Source organism: Mollisia scopiformis (genome assembly GCF_001500285.1).
Source record: "Mollisia scopiformis unplaced genomic scaffold LY89scaffold_11, whole genome shotgun sequence".
In the NCBI taxonomy this organism is placed as follows: domain Eukaryota; kingdom Fungi; phylum Ascomycota; class Leotiomycetes; order Helotiales; family Mollisiaceae; genus Mollisia; species Mollisia scopiformis.
This window is the reverse complement of record NW_017263591.1, coordinates 1,090,180-1,110,172: the sequence shown is the minus strand read 5'-3', so window position 1 is coordinate 1,110,172 and position 19,993 is coordinate 1,090,180. Positions and strand designations below refer to the sequence as shown.

At 47.4% G+C, this 19,993-nt stretch overlaps 6 protein-coding genes across 6 annotated transcripts; 2 read left to right on the top strand and 4 right to left on the bottom strand.

Moving 5' to 3' along the window:
* Nucleotides 1–465: 465 nt before the first annotated feature.
* On the top strand, nt 466–2,526 carry LY89DRAFT_584848 (uncharacterized protein; the record flags this gene model as incomplete). The annotated part of the gene is made up of 1 exon (XM_018209294.1): nt 466–2,526. One exon carries the CDS (start codon nt 466–468, stop codon nt 2,524–2,526), a length of 2,061 nt encoding a protein of 686 aa, XP_018072041.1.
* A 25-nt stretch (nt 2,527–2,551) lies between these two features.
* On the bottom strand, nt 2,552–5,575 carry LY89DRAFT_747417 (uncharacterized protein; the record flags this gene model as incomplete). Its single annotated transcript, XM_018221123.1, has 6 exons — nt 2,552–3,606; nt 3,659–3,796; nt 3,847–4,292; nt 4,406–4,954; nt 5,010–5,399; nt 5,452–5,575. The coding sequence occupies 6 exons, from the start codon at nt 5,573–5,575 to the stop codon at nt 2,737–2,739; spliced, it is 2,517 nt and encodes an 838-aa protein (XP_018072040.1). The 3' UTR covers nt 2,552–2,736.
* Nucleotides 5,576–6,899: 1,324 nt separating this feature from the next.
* LY89DRAFT_584027 (uncharacterized protein) lies at nt 6,900–7,653 on the bottom strand (the record flags this gene model as incomplete). Its single annotated transcript, XM_018209244.1, has 2 exons — nt 6,900–7,257; nt 7,301–7,653. The coding sequence occupies 2 exons, from the start codon at nt 7,651–7,653 to the stop codon at nt 6,900–6,902; spliced, it is 711 nt and encodes a 236-aa protein (XP_018072039.1).
* Nucleotides 7,654–8,845: 1,192 nt separating this feature from the next.
* On the top strand, nt 8,846–10,314 carry LY89DRAFT_684655 (uncharacterized protein). The gene has a single exon (XM_018214924.1). It carries the CDS (start codon nt 8,951–8,953, stop codon nt 10,238–10,240), a length of 1,290 nt encoding a protein of 429 aa, XP_018072038.1. The 5' UTR covers nt 8,846–8,950; the 3' UTR covers nt 10,241–10,314.
* A 2,765-nt stretch (nt 10,315–13,079) lies between these two features.
* On the bottom strand, nt 13,080–14,870 carry LY89DRAFT_697000 (glycosyltransferase family 71 protein; the record flags this gene model as incomplete). Its single annotated transcript, XM_018216872.1, has 4 exons — nt 13,080–13,211; nt 13,323–13,490; nt 13,524–14,500; nt 14,801–14,870. 4 exons carry the CDS (start codon nt 14,868–14,870, stop codon nt 13,080–13,082), a joined length of 1,347 nt encoding a protein of 448 aa, XP_018072037.1.
* An 806-nt stretch (nt 14,871–15,676) lies between these two features.
* LY89DRAFT_59100 (heme peroxidase) lies at nt 15,677–18,826 on the bottom strand. Its single transcript, XM_018209632.1, has 6 exons — nt 18,062–18,826; nt 17,792–18,015; nt 17,474–17,745; nt 16,788–17,427; nt 15,927–16,742; nt 15,677–15,870 (listed from the first exon to the last, which is right to left on the bottom strand). The coding sequence occupies exons 1-6, from the start codon at nt 18,695–18,697 to the stop codon at nt 15,717–15,719; spliced, it is 2,742 nt and encodes a 913-aa protein (XP_018072036.1). The 5' UTR covers nt 18,698–18,826; the 3' UTR covers nt 15,677–15,716.
* Between the last annotated feature and the right edge of the window lie 1,167 nt (nt 18,827–19,993).

Sequence of the window (19,993 nt, the reverse complement as noted above, 5' to 3'; positions counted from 1 at the left end):
ATGATGGAAGAAGGAGTTTTCAAATATACATGTCTCGGCCTTAGGACGGCCCGAGAGTGTTCACATGACAGTTGTCTCATAATCTTTCCAGGAACCAGGAAATAATTGTTTCAGATCGCCATAGTCAAGCACTACCAGCACGAAATCTGTATTAATCATTCATTTATCTTTACGTATGAGCTATTCTGCTAGGTCGTACCTCGATACCTGTTACACGTGACCGTTTCATCGCCCCCAAAATGAGGCTTAGCTCCGAAGGCACGTCTGCCTTTCATAGCATGCATAGCCTTTCTCCGCACCTGAGTCACCCAGAGCCCAAGCTCACCAGTGAGGCTGAGAGCTGAAAGCAGAGGTATGCAAGAACAGATCACTCTACGGTGATGTCCTATTTTGCAACAGTTTTCTGTCAAACCAGGAGGGTCAGCGATTGAACTTTGCAACCCGTGAAGAATGGAGACGTCTGGGATGCCCTATGTATACTCTTCTCTCGAAGGCGAACATGGAGAGAGACATATCCGAGTTCTCAAACTTCTCTCCAAAGGAGATGAGCCACGACTTAGGTGTTCTCTCGAGATCATTGATCTCAACGAATCACCCGTTTACGATTGCCTGTCCTACACATGGAGCGATCCGCTCTACCACGAGCTCTCTGCAGGATATCCCTTGGACATCAGGACAACAACCGGCGATCTCGACCACGAGATTGAGTGCGATGGCAAAATGATACCAATTACCGAAAATCTCGAAGATGCATTGTTGCAATTCAGCAAGACTGGATTTATCTCCAATTCTGTGGACGGTCGAGCAGAGAATAAAGATGGCCTTATATGGATCGATGCGATCTGCATCAACCAAAAGAATGATGCAGAGAAAAACGATCAGATACCTATGATGGATGAAATATACACTGGAGCAAGAAGAGTTATTGCGTGGCTAGGGAGATGTGATGAGCATGTTCATCCTGCCCTCGAAATCATCCAAAGATTCAAGTCCATCCCTCCGGAAAAAGGCAAAGTCACAATAACAGACCTTGAAGGTCCTGAATACGAATCTCTTTTCGGGAGTCCGCCAATCTCGTCCCAGCAGTGGAACGACTACGCAGCATTCATTCAGCGAGCATGGTTCAACCGCGTATGGATTATCCAAGAGGCATTTCTGGCCAAGCATATCGACGTGCTTTGCGGCCCACATGTACTTTCTTGGAGACATGATTTCTGGGACGTAGCAAAGTTTCTCAGAGACACGAATTTGGGTACTTTGCTCATGGAGCAAGCTGATGGGACTGCTCATCCAGATCGTAAATCGACGGCTTATGTCAACAACAGTCTCAACAATCAATACCAACTTGAGGTTATGAAGGCGCAATCGGCAAAGGAACCACTGTCTCTCGAAAAGCTCCTAGTCTACAGCCGCTACTTCCAAGCTGGACAAGCACAAGATCATGTCTATGGCTTGCTTGGTATCTGGAAGTCTTCGAACAGAACGAGCAAATTGCCTCCTGATATGATGATAGATCAAACTCTGGATCGAGATGCTGATGATTTCGTTGCTCGTGTCTTCACAAAGTATTCTTGGGTTTCGATTCGGAACACGCAGGACCTCAATGTCCTGTCACTAGTTGACGATCCAGCTACTCGAGAACAACATCACCTACCTTCTTGGGTCCCAGGCTACAGTGTTGGATTTCATGTTCATCCTCTTGCCGGCGTCCCACGACCCGAGCCTGGAAAGGAGCGTTGGAATGCGAGTGAAGGGCTTCCACCATTCGAAATACCAACTTCGGACTCGGAAAGATTATCAGTCAAGGGCATCCGATTCGATACGATCGACGAATTCGCAACTACATACTCCGGAGTCATGGATCAATATGACATCAATAGCTTGCTGGAACTCGTTGCTCGCTACCCAGGAGAGAAGTATCCATCTGGATGCACATCCCTGGAAGCTTTCTGGAGGACTCTTATCAAGGATACGTTTTGTGGCACTCCAGCTGGCGCCGAGGCTCGAGCCGCATTCCAGTACTTGATAGCGGGCTGTGTGGGACACTTGGAAGATGCATCTGAAGGTTTAGAAGAAGATGATGTCGACAACACAGCTGCGCTTTCAACCCTGTTGGACAAGACAAAAATTACTATTAAACAAATCAGCAGGAAGTACAATGACACTGTGGTGCCAGATGTGGAAGAGATCAATGATATTCTTGAAAGGGTAGGGACTCTAGATCCTGATTCGGACGAGAAGAAGAAGCTGGATCGAGATTTCGATGATATATCTGAGAGTTTCAGAATTGCATATTCTTGTCGAAGACTCTTCAGGACAAAGAAGGGCTATCTTGGTATTGCGGCCGAGTCACTTGGGACAGGTGATTCTGTTTGGGTCTTGGCTGGTGCGGCGGTACCTTTAGTCTTGAGACCTGCTGGAGATGGCTGCTGGAGGCTGGTTGGAGAAGCTTACATTCATGGCATCATGAATGGAGAGGTAGGGAGAATGATTGGTAAAGAGCTTGAGCAGATTTCGCTAGTTTAGGTATTCATGCGATGGAATCAAGATCATTTCCATTCTCTTCAACTCTCCTTCCAGGAAAAGAAACAGCAGCGGTTACTTCAGTGCCACTCGAACATGCATCCAATAGTGATTTTCTATCATTAAGTATACTACATTAGAATTAAAAGATTGCCCGTCCAACACGTCTCCTCCAAACTCCTCCACGAATCGACACGTCTAAAAAGAATCCGTCTAGTCTACAAGCGGGCCGGGACTCGTCTTCGTAGTCACCTTCGAATTACTCACTGGACAAACACCCTTCAACAACGCTTGACTACCCACACTGACCCCAGCATTCGATCTTGCCTGACAGGGCTGTCCACCCGCACACTTCGCATTACCGACCACACACTCAAGCTTACATACCCCTGAATCACAAATCGTGCCTCCAGTACAAGCGGCAGCAGACTCAATAGTACAAGACGTCACAACAGTATTCTTATACCGCTGGAGAGCGAACCCATCTTCTAAGCCATCGTTCAGATATGTCAAGGAGGAGATCGAGGAGCTGTTCAACGCTGCAAGGTAATCGCTGATATTCGTTCTCGCTCCTGCAGAAGATGATGACGGACCAACGAAATCAGTCGTGTTGGTACCAGTCGTAGCAAATCCAGTTGAGCCTTGAACACACAATGAAGGAGTCGACCAGATAGCATCGGCAGTGTACTGCCATAGAGCGGTATAATTATAGATCGTCTTCGGCGTATAGAATATCCTGCAATCGGCAGCCTCGTATGCGAACTGCAAAGGGATTGTCTCATTCCTCCTGACCTGGTCCCTCAAATTGATATCTGCATATGTGACGAAAACATCCATCGCAGTGGTACGGTTTGGAAGGAAGTTCTGCTCAGGAGAGTTGTCGCTTTGCAGGATCTGCTGGGCAAAGTCGATGTTGGCGTCGAGGATTGAGACGTCGTAGTCGCTAGCCCCACGACTGCCACTCGGTGCTTGCATGGGACCAGTTGTTGGGAGACCGCCTGCTGCTACGACACGGACACCGGCTTCATGGTGCATCATCTCCATAAATAGCGCACATGAGGAGTCGCAGATGCCGTCAGAAAGCTATTCCGTGTTAGGATTTTAGAGCATCAAGCTCGAGAATGTAGTTGCTTACCAAGACAATGTCTTCAGCTGCCCAAGGTGGGCTTGCATTTGCCGGCGCTGGGTTGGCACCGTATCCGTACACTGCAAAGCTGAAGTTTGTATTCGTAGCTGCGTCGTCGAATAAGATGCTTGAGAGATTGTAGCGTTGCTTTGCCCCACATTAGCTCACCTTGTCGACGTCGTTGATATGAAACTTACCACAGTAGTGAAGTTATCCCCGTTGTAGAGATGAGGGCCAAAGAACTCAGCCCAGGATGTGAAATTTTGGTTTGTGTTTGCATTGATGAGATCTGTAGCCACCCACTCATCACCAATCAAGGCATAATAATCTTCGTCCGTGGTATTCAAGCTCTGGAAATAGCCCGTAATTGTGTTTCCCATCACATCTGCTGAAGGATGTGCGCGCATTCGGGAGCCATCGAAGGGATCGATATTCGGAAAGAATTGCTTGAATGTGTCGATGGCAAGGAGAGGTTGTCCACCTGTATTTTGTTGTAAATCGATGACAACTTTCTGAAGGCCAGCTGCTTTGCTGCGAGTGATAAAGTCGCTGATGGTGCTCTGGAACGTGTTGAGCGCAGCGTCATATTCGTCAAAGCTGGGGATGCTGAGTACGGAAATTGAGGTGGAGTTGAGAAAGTATCCTAATTGAGAATTGAAGTCAGCAGGTACGCTCGTCTAGAAGTTCGTAACTTTGTCGTCAGACGCAGGATTGGCTCTGGTCGATAGATGTCAGTTGATGAAGAACTGAACTCACCAGAGATATAACCTCCACCATAGGTCCCCAGATCTGTCTGTACGACATCAGGGGTATCAGGGTAAGCTGTATTATTCCAATTTGACGGTGTTGCGGCAGCCGAGGAAACAACAGTCGAGGTAGCTGTAGCCGTGGCAGATGGGACCACAGAAGAAGAACCAGTAGAATCATCAGACTCGTTGAAGGAAGCAGGATAGAATCCAAGGACGAAGAAATTGTAAAAGTCGCCTCCAGTTTCTAAAGGACCTGTTGGTCCTGGGTCGTTATAGACCGCTTGAAAGTTGTCTGTGTAGGTAGTTCCGTTCTCAAGGACCGTCGTTATCGTGTCCCCGGGATAGAATGTCGCCCCTCCACTGAAAACGTCGAAGTAACCCTGAATGTCGAGTGCTGCACTCAGCATGAGCTGGTTCCAGTCGGCATTTTTCTCCAAAGTTCCGATCGAGTTTTTGGAGGCGAATTCCATCAAGTATGTAGTAGCATTGACGCCGTTGATCGTCTTGATTGCTGATGGCTGATAAGTCGTGAAATACTTGCTCTCGAATAGATCAACTGTCAAGTCTTAGAATTTGTTTCACCTAAATAGAGGTTTAAGGTTCGGACGTACATGCAAAGTAGACTTTAGGCAGCTGAATCCCATCGATCGAGAGAGACACAATGTCATATGGACTTGCAAATGTGAAAGCCGATAAAATACCAGCGAACAGATTGACATGTGCGTCATGAGTTGCATACAGAAGAGTTTGTAAAGCCGCCTCGAATTCATATTGATTCGGGAAAATTCCATTGTTTATGCCATCTTGTAGATTTTGGAGACCTAACAGCAAATCGACACCGGGTTGCTGGTAACTTGTTGGTGGATTCCTTAGATATGCCAATGTGCTTTGGAATTGAAGAGTATCATTATAGTATGCAAGAAAGCGAGTCGCAACAGCAGGATTGAAAGGAACACTTGTGAGGCACTCGTATGCTAGACTGGCGTTGAAAACATAAGTATCTATTCAGATGTTAGAGAAGTCGCTCTAATTCACTTTTGCCAGTCTCATTACCAGGATCATTAACTATCGTTCCGCAAGCTGTTGACTGAGCTGGGGCAGCTGAAGTTGAAGTTGCTGGCAGAGCGGACGAAGTACTTGCAAGTAAAGACAGACATAGTAATGAAAAAGACTTCATCTTGGTTATTTGCGCGAACGATGCAAAATGCCGAGAAGGACAAAATAACGAGTGTGGAGAAAGAAAGGACGAGAAAACTCTGAAGTTGTAAGGTCACAAAACATAAACATCGAAATTTTTGTCATCAGCTCAGATCGGGCTTTGAATACAAGGGTGGGTGGTCAGCATGCATGCATACTACCTTTTCGTGCCACAACGCTTTAACATATGACAAAATGCTGCCAATGAAAATGAAGCCCTGCACCGAAGGCTGACATGCATTGACGTTGGGAAGAAATTTTATTCGACGAGACACGAGTTACTGCATTCGGTGAGCAAGGGAAGTAACACTCCACGAAAAGACAGACCACCAGGGGCTCAGCCGCAGCGAGCTACTGCAAGACGGAGATTCTGCATCACCCGTTGACTCTTGCGTCCACAGGGCAGAGACACCTTCAGGTACGAGAATCGCATTCACTCTCACCCAACGACTGCGTTCCCGGCGAGTAAGGTATTCATATGAGTCCTCTTTTCGTATTCACCGAGGACCCTTTAGTTGCCATCACACCACGACCAGATGCTGATAATTCATGTTCTAGTTAATTATAGCAGCCCGCAACACGGCCAGGGCCGTCTTGGCGGAAATGAAGTGGCTTCGGTAAGGCTGAGTTTGATGTTGGGGGCTGGAAATGAGGCCAGTCAACACCCTTGTGCTTTGACATGTTTCAATTACGAGAAGAAAATTGTGGAAGGATAAAGTCCGCGAAATGAAGGGGTAATCGCGGGGAATGGCTTGAATGGTCATCGATGTGGATAGATATGAACTCATAAACAAGAAATTATATTGCATAAGTAATGGGTTAAAGAACGCGAGTGTAAAGGACTCGGAACGTTTAGAGAGGATCTTTTCCGCTCACCAGGTTCCGGGTCAAACTTACCGCAGATCTAGTGAAATCTGTAGTCTCGCCAAGCTCCAATGAGCTTGGGAATTGGCGCTCGCCACATGACGGCAGGCCAAACTGGCATTTAAAGTTTACAAAGCACGCGCTAGAGTGCCAAGATACAGAGCAGCCAAGAACTTCCCGGAAGGAGCGAGGTATTATTGGTTGATATGGGACCTCCGCGGCTAAGCAGAGAAGTATTGAGAAGAACTTTCTACCACGACACAAAGACTTCGTCAAATGCTGACGTGATAACAAAATCACGAGAACTGAGGTGAACAGAAATGATATGAATGACGGTGAAGGCAATAAATGTTATTTCAAGAAAAGCACCAATCAGAAGCTGGCGTTCCAACCTGGCCAGCATTGGCGTGGGGGCTATTCGATCGTCGAAAGCCCGGCCTTTATCCTTCTGCCAATTTTGGTCGAGACATAGGCCAGAATGAGTGAGGAAGGGAGATCTTTTCAAGTCTCTTCCATAGCTCCCCAGGGTTATCTTTCGTGAAATTGACGGTAACCTGCTTACTCGCAACGAAGCCAAATTGTTCGTACAAGGCTTTCCCATCTCCCGAGGCATCCACATAAGCTACCATCTTTTGTTCGTCCGCTTTACTCACACCCCATGCGAGAAGTTGACTTCCTGCACCTTGTCGTCGAAAGTCGGGGTGGACGAAACAAAGGTTCAAATCTGATTGATCCTCGTCAGTTACGGCTTTCGTGCCTCTGCAGCATAGCAGCCGCATTTTACTCACATGCATGAGGCTTGCTCATGAGTCGGATACGCGGCTGCATAAGCTCGTGTCACCAACGGGTCGTGAATTCTCTGCCTTCGCCCTGTGGCCACCAAGTACATTCTGGCAGCGGCTTACCGGTGTAAGGATCCGATTCGAAGAATATCCACAGAGCAGCACCTACCAACCGGTCTGAATGAGGGTCGATAGCCTTAACCCAGTGACTGAATGGGTTGGATCTGTGATTGTGAATGATGCGACTGGTAGCCTCTTTGATTGCTTGCTGGCGCGCATCTGGTCCTGTGCCAAGGATGGGGTAGAATAAATCCCGGAATGCATTTCGGGGATGTTCGAAGGAAATGAACTCGACTTCTACTAGTTCGTGAAACTCGGAATCAGAGACGATCTCGCTGATCCGAAAAGACATCGTGGGGGATCAGTGACAAGTAATGGGGGAAAGGGAAATAGGTTCGGTGAGATTGAGCTTATGATCAATATATACTTGATCTCACACACCAACATCCAACACCAACATAGATTTCTATTGGCCACGTACCCAAGTACTAGCAAGAATAACTAATGGCCTACCTTCGGTTTGAGGAGCTTCAAATAAGATAACCTAGACGAAAATCTGAGTTCCACCTCTCCCTCGTCAATTAAAATATCACTGTAAAAGTTAAGATCCCTACCGTATATTAATGCTACTTACTTGCATGGTTTTATTTTCATTTGATTTCACAAAGCACCTTTCAGAATCTATTTCACCCTCAAGATGATAACATTCTGTATCGTGAGGGAGCGTATAACTAGACATATATGTTGAATACATGTCGGGCCCGAAGAACGGATCCAAGGAAAATCTCGAAAATCCAACAACTGATCAACCTGCAGCCATTCCAACGAACCTTTCCTATTATGGTGTATATAACGGCAGTAGCTCCCCTGCGAGCTCCAAACCGAGTTCATAAGTCAGAGGAGAAACTTCATAAAACTCGCCAGAGAGACCCTCATTCTCAAGACAATCAATGTAAACTGCCTGTAAATTCTCTTCCAACCAGGTTGTTCCAAAGTAGACTTCCTCATCATTACTGTTGACGAAGAATGCGACGGCATCGACAGTCTCCCAGTAGACTATAGGCAAATCAGTACATGTTTTTGAGAAAGTTCCAGGAGCCCATGAGCTTATCCGAGAAGTCGATCTGAGTCTTCTTTGAGAATGGCTCCCAGAGATAATTAAGAAAGATGGGCAGAGTTTGACGTACTGTAGTAGTAGGCTGGGAGGTAGATGACTTCATCCAGAGAAGAGATGTAGTTGATAGTCTCTTGAGCGTAGGTTAGAGGCGGTGCTTCCTGTAAAGAATAAAATGTATCAGTAACAAACGGTTCGGTATACAAACACTGGCTAGGCGCAGTCATATAGTCCAAGTATGTATGGATTAGAATCTGGAAGTATGAGGATCTACTCACATATTCGATGTCATGCAGTATTATCCGATGCCATCTCGATCCAAGCCAGTAGCTCCTTCCGATCGTGATTCCGTGATACGCACTAAGTGGATTCGAATTTAGACTGGGTGGTCTGTGCATCGAACACTTAATCTGAGAACTCTTCCGTTCTAACTTTTCTTTCTCACAACGACGAATTCTAGATTCCAAATTTCATGTCATTGATAGTGATTTGTTCACTCACGCATTGAACCTACAATCTATTTCATCATTCAATCATGGCAGATCACGAGGACATCATGGAACTCGACTTAACCATGCTGAGCATAACTTCGCCTCACCAAATCAAACGCAAGCGACCATATAGGTCATCAATGGAGGACGGATCGGCGGAGCAATCTTTGGAGGAAATCAATCAGCTTCTAGCCAATGTTGACCTCAGTGAAGGCACCAAAGACATCTTACGGGTCATGGCCATGGACTACCAAGCTCTGAAGATCCTCAACCCAGACACCAGGGAGTATGCGAAGAAGCAGGCGGGCCTTCTGAGAGCGGAAATGCTCCTCCAGCGTGTTTTATCGGAAGACGAGAAGTATGCAAAACTCTCTATGAGTCACCAAAGTTTGCTCGACAAGGGCAAGATTTTGAACCTAGGTGACTACCACAGAGCAAATTTGAATACGTTCAAGGTCACAGCACGGGCATTGGTGGCTGAAAGGAACATGGGAAAGAAGAAAGCAGAAAAGGAGAAGAACCCACTGGACAACAAACCCTGGAGAGAAATCCTCGCTGAAATAGATAAGGAGGAATCCGAGATGAAGGCATGGCGAGCAAAACCAGGACACGGAATCCTGGGAAAGGGTGCAATGCCCAACCAGGACTTGATCGATTTCCTCGAAAATGTGGCTGAACGTTGCACACCGCCTTGGAGCTTCGATCAGGCCAAATTCGAAATGCGAGAGTATCAGACTCGCAATAATATCGCACACGCGGGAATCGACGAGCTCCTGGAAACGGCCAAGAAGGCCAATGATCGCCACTCGGAACACTGGCGCACTGTAGCCCAGTACATCATCAGGGACCGGCAAGCACTGCAGGAAGAAGACATGCCTCTACATCTTGCGGCTGCCAGCGGCAACAAGGAAGCCATCTTGGAGAGTTTGCGGATTTTTCAACTACAATACTTTCAGGTCTTGACAACGAAACGAGACGATAATGGAGTAAAGATGCCGAACCAAGTTCAACTAAAAGATGCACTTTTCCCAGAAGCGGATGAAGACGATGACGATGAGCCACTGCTGAAGAATCAGGTCTTGAGTTTCGTACCAACAGATGGCTGGGAGCAAAAGGCAAAAGATGGATTCTTAGCCGCCGAAAAAGAGCTGTTGGAATGCGAGGAAGCATTTCAAGCGGCGCAAGCAGGGGTTACTGAGGCTGAAAATGGCCGAAAACAAGCCCAAGAGAATTTAAGGGTAGCCCAAAAGAGCTTTAAGACGGCCATGAAGAATTTTCGAGAGGCTGTGAAGGAGCAGGAAAAGAACTTGCATCTCTGTCTGAATAGCAACTGAACAAGAACGCAAATCTTCGCTAGTTAAAAACTCAAAGGACTCGAATGAATTCTGATAGAAGTCATATTGCTTCGCTTTCTTAAAATGTCCACCTCTCTCAAGGCCTAGTGAAAAGACGTAATTCCAAGCGACAAAATACTTGAATGCATCTGCTTCGAACATAGAAAAGCAAACTGATCTTAAAAAAATAAAAGCTTTCTTTTATTTTTAGTTAAGAATTATTATTTCTTCGAATTATAAAAAAAACTTTTAAATATCCGCAAATAGTATTCAATTCTATTAATAAAAATTAGCTATTTATAAAAATACCGCTTTAATAATATTTACGTTATTTTAAAAAAATAATAATAAAAGATTTTTTTTAATTTAATATTAATAAAGTTTTTAAAATTATTTATATCTATTTAAAAACTTTATTACGCTTAATAAATACCGCCGCTTACCAAGATCCAAAAGCAAATATCCACGGAACGGACCGATTCCAATATCCGAGATTTCGCAGATTCTGCTGCGAATGGGCACATCAAGTGTGACAATTGCATTGAGTCTAAGAGGAAGTTCTGTTGAGAGCGCAAGTCTATCTATCTATCTCCGGCTACAACATAACAACCAGATGCTGACAGCACTAAAGCTCACGTTACGTCTTATGTCTGTGTAGCCGGCGCTTTCAAAAGCAGACGCATCATAACAGCACCGTTGAGTGATGCCTCAAGTCGAGCATGTCCGTACCAGTTTTCACATGAATATTGATCTAGAAGCCATGGCGTACTTGTGGTGTCCAGTCCTATTAATTCCAGCTTTGAAGCCATTTCAGCCTATGCTGTCCTGCTTCCTCCAAGGAAGAAGTTCTGTGAATAGCATCACTCGAACTACCGTGGTATGAGAAGCCGATAAACTGCAGAGTGTAGGTGGTACATTCGATAAATGCAGAGCTCTGGCTGCAGAGTCAATATATGTGCAAATTTCCTGAGAAAGTCCGGATCATTGTGATTTTGCAATAAGCATCGTAGACTGGATAAAAACGATCCACCAATAATTCGCAATAACTCATGAATTGACAACAACGGCCTCTCAAGTACAACTTTGAATTGATGACATTAATTTGAAAGTTGAGACTATCATTCCAAACTCCCTACCAGATCATCAAAGTTCCCGTAGACCGTAATGACACCAGGACAATGCTCGGCACCCTTGTGCTCTGCCTCAGCGTGCCTCTATTCATCACCGTTTCCAAACCTTGGAAATCTGTTCCTTTATACTACTTGCACCTGCCGCAAAACTAAGAACTCGGCCGGTGATTCACCAACAAACGTGTTAGTTTCAGTCAAAGTGAATCACCAACCAGTCCTTAATTAATCAAAGTGAATCCCTACGAAACCTCATCAGCAGTCTCGGTGGTCTATATAAAGAACTCCGCCATCGGAGCGGAGGTAGATTTTCACCGCGGTAGAAGAATTCGATAGAGCAAACTAGAGTTGCTTGGAAACCTAGGTGGATGTCGTGACGCTTCTCAGTGCGGCTCTTTCTTGTCCCTATGCGCCGTGATGTGCTGTGAGGTTGGGAAAATGCACAGATAAAACGGTGAAGAGGCGGGAAAGTTGACAAGGAGGATGGAGTGTTGGCAACAAAGGTTGAGATGACAGTGGTGGATTATTGGCGGGATGGAGAAAGAGATGTAGATGAGGGAGTGTTTTGTGTGGTTTGGATTGAAAGGGTTTCCCAAGGCCCCGGGCTCTCGGACTCTTCTGTCTAGTTTGCTCTATCGAATTCTTCTACCGCGGTGAAAATATTTAGTTAAATAATTAGATTACCCACACTTAAAGGACACATAAAAACCCAGAAATAACTTCAACTACCCTGAGAAGCTAGTAGCGTTTCATCGACAAAACCCAAGGTTGCCTAGAGGGAATTAGAAGGATTTAGGTCGAAAGCGACTTCGGCTTCGGGGATTGTAGCCTACGCGGCTTGCTACGCAATACGCTCCCGCTCCAGTTTTTCCTTCTCTTCCACCGCCTCCAATTCATCCAAGGAAAACAGACCACGGCGGAGCATTTCGGCTCCCTTAGTCTACAAAAGCTTTTACATCTTACGGAGACGCATACGACGAGCGAAGGCCTCTTGCTTAGTTCGTATAGCAGCCTCTTCCTCGGCCTCCAAGCGCTCCTCCTCACGACGAAGTTTAGCCCACGCCGCGAGCGAAAGACTATCAACATCACACACCTTCTTCGCTAGGACGCAAGCGCCATATCTTCGAGAGCTTGCGACGTTTGACACTTCGCAGGACAAGTTTTCTTTTTCACAGCGCGAACAAGGCATTACCAAGTAACCGGTAAGAGAGATGCGATCCGAGAGAGAAACGCGTTGCTAGTCTTTAGTGCGGGTAAGTGGCATAGTGAAAAAAGGCCGTGGCCACCCCACGAGATTTCCTTACTTTGATTTAAGCGTCGAGACGACACTAGCTAGAAGGGGAATAGTGTTACAAGCAGCGAAAGAGATAGGCCCAATAAGCGAGTTTACTAGAGATACTTCGGGACAAGAAGGTCCCAAGTGCACGGGATCAGTGATCACGTGATAGACCGCCAGGGCCGCAAGGACCGCGATGGTTTCATCGCGGCCCACGCGATCCCTTGGGATCCAAAGAGCAGGAAGGTTCTATATAAGCAAGTAGATTTCCCATTAAATAGGAGCTTCGTGCTCAACTCAAATATAGTTTCTTAACAACAAGCTATTAGTAACTTTCTTGCATTACTCTTCAGTAGCCAAGTTCCTTTGATCCCCTACCACTCCCAACCAACAGTCCAGGGCAGACCGTTACACTCAGCACATTCTCGAAGCGTCATTAACTTTCAAAACTTTCATTCCTCACTCCCGCCTTAAAAATATACTCCTGCCCAAACATATTCCTGAAACAACCCCTCGTCTGCTCGCACACACCTGTACTCGTTTTGTTGCCCTCGCCCCAATCCCAGAACTCCAATTTCCCCAGGCCTAGACCTTGTCCTATCCTTCTCTCCTGCCTCCTCATTTTCTCGCTTCCAGTCCCCTCGCGCTGCTCATCTGCTGGACTGGGCAGGTTGATGACCTCTCCCTCACAAGCCATCTCAATCATAAACCCCCAAGCCACCTTCTCCATATCCGCCCCAAAAAGACTCAACGCATGCTCTTCGCTCCCCCACTGCCTCTCACTCCTAACGTTATGCAACGCATTCAACTTCGGCGGCCAGGACGCATGAATAAACAACGGTGCGACCTGACACCCATGTCTTCCCTCAACGCCTCCCACCCTCTCCTTAGCACAAGCCCAATCCCCCACCGCATCGAACTGCAGCACCGCCGCTCCATTCCCCCTCGCACCCAGATACTCCGGCCCCCGTCCCACAACATAAACCTCCTCGCCCACCGCCCTCGCGGCCGGTAAAAATGTATCTTTATCGCCTTCACCCGGACCACCTTGGGTTATCAAATCAAAATACCACTCTCCCCAGATATTATAATACGCGGCCAACATCAGGGTCCTGGCTCTCTCTCTGCGGCTAACCAATATCTGCCCTGCTTCGATGGTATTCTCCAGTGAAGGCTCAGTGGATGTGATATTGACAAAATGCGGCGAGAACGTCGGTTTCCAGAAATCTTTCCAGAGGACCAAGCCAGCGGATGTGTAAGCCGAGGAAGAGAAAAGCGGTTCAGGGTCAGAGACGGGGAAATTATCTGCGTCGAGGAAGAGGACGTGTTCGAAGCTCGAGAATAGGATAGAGAGGATCTTGATCTGGTATCCTTCCACCACGAATTTGTAGTTTGAGCTAGCGAGGAACGGGGAGAGGAGGATGCATGTAGCGCCCAGTTGCGGGAATACGGATTCGCAGACTAGGGATTCGTATTCGGAGTCGTCGAGGATAAAGATTTCGACGGGGAGCGCGGAGCCCGTTTGCCGCAACAGGAGGAGGCTGGTGAGGAGGACAGGGAAGTAGGCGCCGCCGGCTGTGGTGACGATGCCTTGGGTGCCGGGGGTGAAGGAGAGGTGCGAGGTATCGTAGTCGAGCATGTCGAGGAAGAGGGCGTGGGATCTTTTCATGGATAATACGTCTTCGTCACTCATTTCTAGCAGGTTGGTAGGGTGGTAAACGCTGCCAGCGACAGCGAGGCCTGTGACCGCTTTGTGGGACAGTTTCGGGGGCGCGCATTTTGGTTTCGCGGCGTGGAGTTTGGGCGCGAAAGCATGCCAGAATGGGGATTTGGGCGTGAACCAGGAGAAGTCGGTGACTGATGGCGGGAGTTTAATCGAGGTGATGGGTATCTTGAGGGAAGAAGGCGAGGAGGATGTGAGGAAATAGCAATAATTAAATATCAAGCTGAGAAGTACGAATGCAGCGAAGAAAATGAGATTTCGTGAATGACAAGTAGGAATCGAGAGGAGCATGGTGTATAGGAACGACAAAGAATGGCTCAAATGGGACTCATATCGTAGATCACCAAAGCAAGGGCGCAATCAACAGAGAAGAGAGAAGAGGGAAATCTACATTCCAGCGCTCAATAAATGACTTCACCCAAAGCCGCGAATACCATCAATAGGTCTAGATGCATACGCGTTTGTGGCTTGACGCGAAAATCTCGGCCCCGCAGCCAACGTCATCTCGACGCCAAACTCAGAATAGAATGGAGAACAATCTAAGCTCTTTGATCGGCGGCGATGCGATGAACTATTTTAAGGTTGTTGACGAAGTATAATGGAGGGTAATAAATATGTTGATGTGAGATGACAAGAGATGGAGAAAGGGATCAAGATGCTTTCTGATGAGGAGACGCTTTTCCCGATCAGGATAAGCCCAAAAGTGGACAATTGTCAGCACGTGATAGCATATATTTCTGCAGCTTCCCGTCGCATCCTATTTGCTCATCCCAGCTTGTTTAATGTATTTTACTCAACATGCTCTCACACATTCTCTCAATCAAGCATCAAACTGAATCTTCATAGTCGTCGGCGCAACCCCATAAGCCCTCCAATCCTCACTCAAGAAAACTGTCCCCAGCCCACCCTCCACAATTCCCTCTCCCTCTTCCACATCAACCGACTTAATGTTCCCCTGACTCCAGCCCACCCATCCCCCTCCCCGACCAGAATAACCTCCTAAGCCACTGGTCGGTTTCTGCAAACCCTTCAAGCTGAAGACCGTCTTGAACATGGCTGTCAAGGCGACGAGAGAAAGGTCTTGGTAAGAGCGGTTGCGGAAGAGGAGATAAGAGGATAGGGGACGAGTGAGGTCGACGGTTTCGGGTGAGGGGTAAGCGGATGCGTCGAGGGAGGCGGAAGAGAGATCTAGGATTACGGTTGTGGCTGGTGGTAGAGTTTTGGAGCTTGTTGGGATGGTTGTCGGTGCTGGTGCGGTACGGACAAGACGAGCTGTTGTGGTGAGGCGGGCGCCCTCTAGAAGACTATCCTACATTAGCAGGACTTCGCTCACGATGGAATGGCGACTTACTAGTGCGTGAGTGTATCATCAGCTTCCTTGGTGTTCATTTGAGCCAGCTGATACAACTTCGGAAGATGTGATGCTCCAGCTCCAAGGTAGTAGTCAAATGCTTGACTGAAGGTCTGAGAATGCGTAGCCGTGATTGATGCAGCTGTAGGAAGTCTATCACTTTGGTCAGATTCTCCCAAATGCTCTCATCTCATGAAGAAAGGGCTTACAGATGACTAAATACAACATCTTTAACTGGAATCTTGCTCTCAACCAAAGTCTTGATCAGATGAGTTCCATACTCCGTCAACCCGCTCGACTTATGCAAGCTTGCCAAGACATCAGCAATCAATCCGGAACTGGAAATTGCTTGCGCATTCAACAAAACTAGTTCACCCATTTGCTTCCCAAGCATGTGGGCAGCTTCGCTGATCTGGAAGCTCTTCGCTACATCTCTGTTGTCGAAGATGGAGGTGTAAATGATCAGGAGGATTTGATACATCTCTTGTTCGGTGTAGACGCCACGGGGACATTCTTCCGTCTTGATTGGGAGGCTGAAGACTGAGGATGCGAAGCGAGCGCTGACGAGGTTCGCAACGTCGCGTACAATGTCTACTTGTCGCTTCTTGGTGCCGGGAACTGGGTAGCTATATGTCTTGAGTAGTTTGGCTGTGGTTTCCTCGTAGAACTTCTTCACTTCAACTTGCCAGTCTTTGGGGTAGAGACCCTTGACAAGTGCTTTGTTGGAAGGACTGGGGCCAGCTAGAGCATGTTCTGCCTTGAGATTCGTTTCCCCTTTGAGGACTTTATCTACGGCAGCATACGTACCGAGGACGACGGCTGGTGGTTGACGAGCAGGAGGATCATAAGAATACTTATCTGCTCTGTTCAGTGACTTCTGAATAACCAAGTTTTCACTTGGGACAACGAAAGGGAAGTGTGCGTAAATGGAGTTGCCCTTGAAGTGATTCGGGAACGCTCGAAGAATGACCTTGTAGAAGACGCATCCCTCGTCAACTGAAGTGTCGTACTGGACTTCATTGTATCTGAAGCTCGTTAGTCAGATCCTCACTGGGAATCGGAGAACATACCCCCAGTTGGTGAGATTTCTTGGCGAGTAATCAATAGTGTAGAAACGATCACCTCTCACAAGACCAACGGCATCTGATAGAATGGCATACGAAGTGGTGAAATTGACACAGAGGCCAGATCCGGGGGCCATTGGAGGTTTTGCCTTTTCAGCGACAAGACCAGGATACATCTCCACGAAATCTGGATGATCATATAGATTGCGCAACTTCTCAGCGACAGCAGGATCGGGGTTGATATCCTCGAACGTAGCGTGTTTCTGAAGACCAGCAAACTCTCTGAACTCATTGAGAGAAGCGATGTTCCATGATCGAGCTTGAATTATACCTAGAATCTCGACAGACTTGAGAATCTTTGGGACTCTGTTGGCTCCGAATGATCCGGCGACGTCTTCAATCGATTCCGATAGAATTTTCACGAGATCGTCGTCGTTGTAAGATCCGTCTTCTTGACGCGTCAAACCGCCAAAGTTACGGCTTGGTGCAAGTGGATCATCTCCAAGCTGCTTCTCGAACATGATCAAGCCGCGAAGAAGCTCATCGAGACCGACCTCAGAAGCTGATTTGCCAGGGAAAAGTTTTGCGTAAGCACCTTGAGTCCACTCATCGTCCCTCTTCGAGACAGCCGAATGCCACCTGTAGACTGTTCATAGTCAGCGACACTCTAGAATGAGTCTTGGAATACGAACTCAGATTGAACTCGGCAGAGACTTGATTTCCAGTTCCTTCAGCAGCAGGTGAGCTGAACAGCGTCTTCCCCTCATCCGTTCTCGGATCAAGATCCCACTTCGAAGCCGTACGATTCAAATTTAAGATCGTCCTGACATAATCTTTCAACACACAATTGACGTACAATCCACAAGTGATCAAACGACCCGTTTGGAAGAGGTCATTGTCATACTTCGCCAATCCCTTAGTGTCGTCATCTTTTGGCTTTGTGAAACGTCCATTCTCATTGATGCTACACAGATCAGCATGAGAAATAGTGTGTGGGGTAAATCACTCACGCAGCAAGTTGTGTAACTACGTAGTTGTGGAATCTGTTGAACATCACTAGCATGACGCATACCCCTGGAGGGAAGCCGAGAAGTCTCTTTTCTGAAAAGCAATCGGGCTTGAGTTTGCCGTCTTTGAAGGCTCTGACAAGCTTTTGCTCGTCCTCGATGCTTCCATACAATGGAGCCAAGTCCAAGTAGCTGCTGGTATCTGACTGGTTGAAATCTGCGTGGTTCTGAAAATTCTTAGCTCGGCAAGTATCAAAAGGGTTGGAACCATACCGTCCTGAAAGCATCATGAATGATGATGGTCGCAAGATAGAAAAGCATGCTGGAAATCTTGTTTGGGTGAGGCTCGAATGTGTCACCCCTCACCATAAGGCTGTCGAAGATAGCGCCGGGGTCTGGAAGGGCGATATTCTGTAAAATGGTAGGTTTCGCACTTCTCGCATATGGGGTCTTCGCTTTTCCAAGATCCGGGAATCTGATATTGTTGTTCGATCCATCTGGTTCACGATACTGATACTTCGTGCCCAAACCAGTCAATGGAGGATGAGGCAATGCATTCCAAAGACCATTGATGAAGCCGCCAGTTAGCTGATTTGCGATGTTCGAATTATCGTCGAGCTTAGCAAGGAGCTGAACCAAGTGCTCCAGCACGAATTTGTTGTCGTCTTGCGAGCCTTTGGCTTGGGAGTTGAATAATTGCAGTAGAGTCTCGACATCTTGGAATCCAATCTTTCTCAGATCAGTCAGGAGACTGGTCATTTTCTTTTGATCTGGCTCATTGGACGGAGCGTAGGGTGTGGATGGTATGGGAGCAACGGATCTGCTGATAAGTTGCTTTACTGCCTCCAAGGTCGTTTCAATCTCCTTCCGCCATGTTCCTGACTGACTGGCCTCAGGAGTTCCAGGCATGATGATAGTAAGTGTGGGATCGTGTTGACCGTAAATTTTGATTGTTTCGTTCAGTCGAAGTATAAATATGAAGTACCAGCCTCTTTGTCCGAAATCGCTTAAAGATCAGATGATGCCGCTCGGTGAGAGTGTACTGCCTTCCTTGCCTATACCTTCAATGTAATCTTAGAAAGGGCGACCGTGTGAGGCTGGCGTCTGAAACAGGATGGCGTCAATGAAGCCGGTGATAAGAATTGAGGGGTAATGTGACTGACTCTGATGAATCAACAATTTCCAAAGTCAGTCCAAACGGCGGCCGCGAGGCAGAACGAGAATATATCTCGACTCCTGGGCTGTTCCCGTCGAGCGGTGGATATCAAAAGAAAAAGGCGGGCTGAGGCTGAGCTGCATAGCTTAATGTACGGTACGATGGACGCCAATGCCTGACGGTGTACCCAATCATCGCGGCCATCAGCGATATTCGCGCCCAATCACAAGTTCTGGATTTGCGTTGCAGTGGAGAATGATTCTTTTTCATGCAGCCATAGCACCATCCTGTGTTCGTTTTGGTGCGGAAGTGCAGGCGCCAGGTGAGGGGTGAAAGCTGCTGAGCTTCAGCTGCCTCTCAGGGGTTCGGCAGCTCAAGGTTCCCGCAGTGGGGTTTTCCCACCTTCCCCGTCCGCTGGAGGACGGAAAGCTGACGTGAGAAGTCGGATGGGACCTTCATTGAACAATGGAGGGGCACAGTTTCCGTTGTTGGACTATCTGATATCATCGTGGAACGTCGTACATATCGTCGCCATGGCTGAACGGACATACATAGGTGTGTGGTATGTTGTGTAAGGCTGCGTGTCTGACACGCGCAGTAGATCGCTGAGCATCCTCCTCATGAGATATCCTGGTGGAAGAGTAGGACGGTTACGCAACTAACAGCCACTTTACCAACTCCAACATGATCAATCAATTCCGATTTGAGGCAGATTCCTCCAGGGCGTCAACGCTCGGTGACAACCACTTAGGCATATAAAGGACCATGGAATCTTTCATGTGACGGTGGCCCGATTCCAAACGACGAGATTGCAGTGAGAGGAGAAGCATCGCCCGTCGTCGGCCAAGAACGTTGAGACCTTCCCGGCAGGGCTGAACGAAACACGATACGAGATACGGGCAATGCCGGGGACAGAACGAGGCCAGTCACGATAATGAGGCAAGCTGAGAGGAAAAGAAAACACGTGGAGAGCCGAGACAAAGTGAAACAAAAAAAGCCCATCCGAAAAACATAAGATGGCATTGGCAATAGTCTCAATTGATTTGAAA

Bases quoted from the DNA above. Each gene is read 5' to 3' on its own strand.
- LY89DRAFT_684655 (XM_018214924.1), top strand. From the start codon at position 8,951: ATGGCAGATCACGAGGACATCATGGAACTCGACTTAACCATGCTGAGC.
- LY89DRAFT_59100 (XM_018209632.1), bottom strand. From the start codon at position 18,697: ATGCCTGGAACTCCTGAGGCCAGTCAGTCAGGAACATGGCGGAAGGAG. The intron at 16,743-16,787 runs GTATGTTCTCCG...AACGAGCTTCAG, and splicing joins AGAAATCTCACCAACTGGGG to ATACAATGAAGTCCAGTACG. The intron at 15,871-15,926 runs GTAAGCCCTTTC...CCAAAGTGATAG, and splicing joins GATGTTGTATTTAGTCATCT to ACTTCCTACAGCTGCATCAA.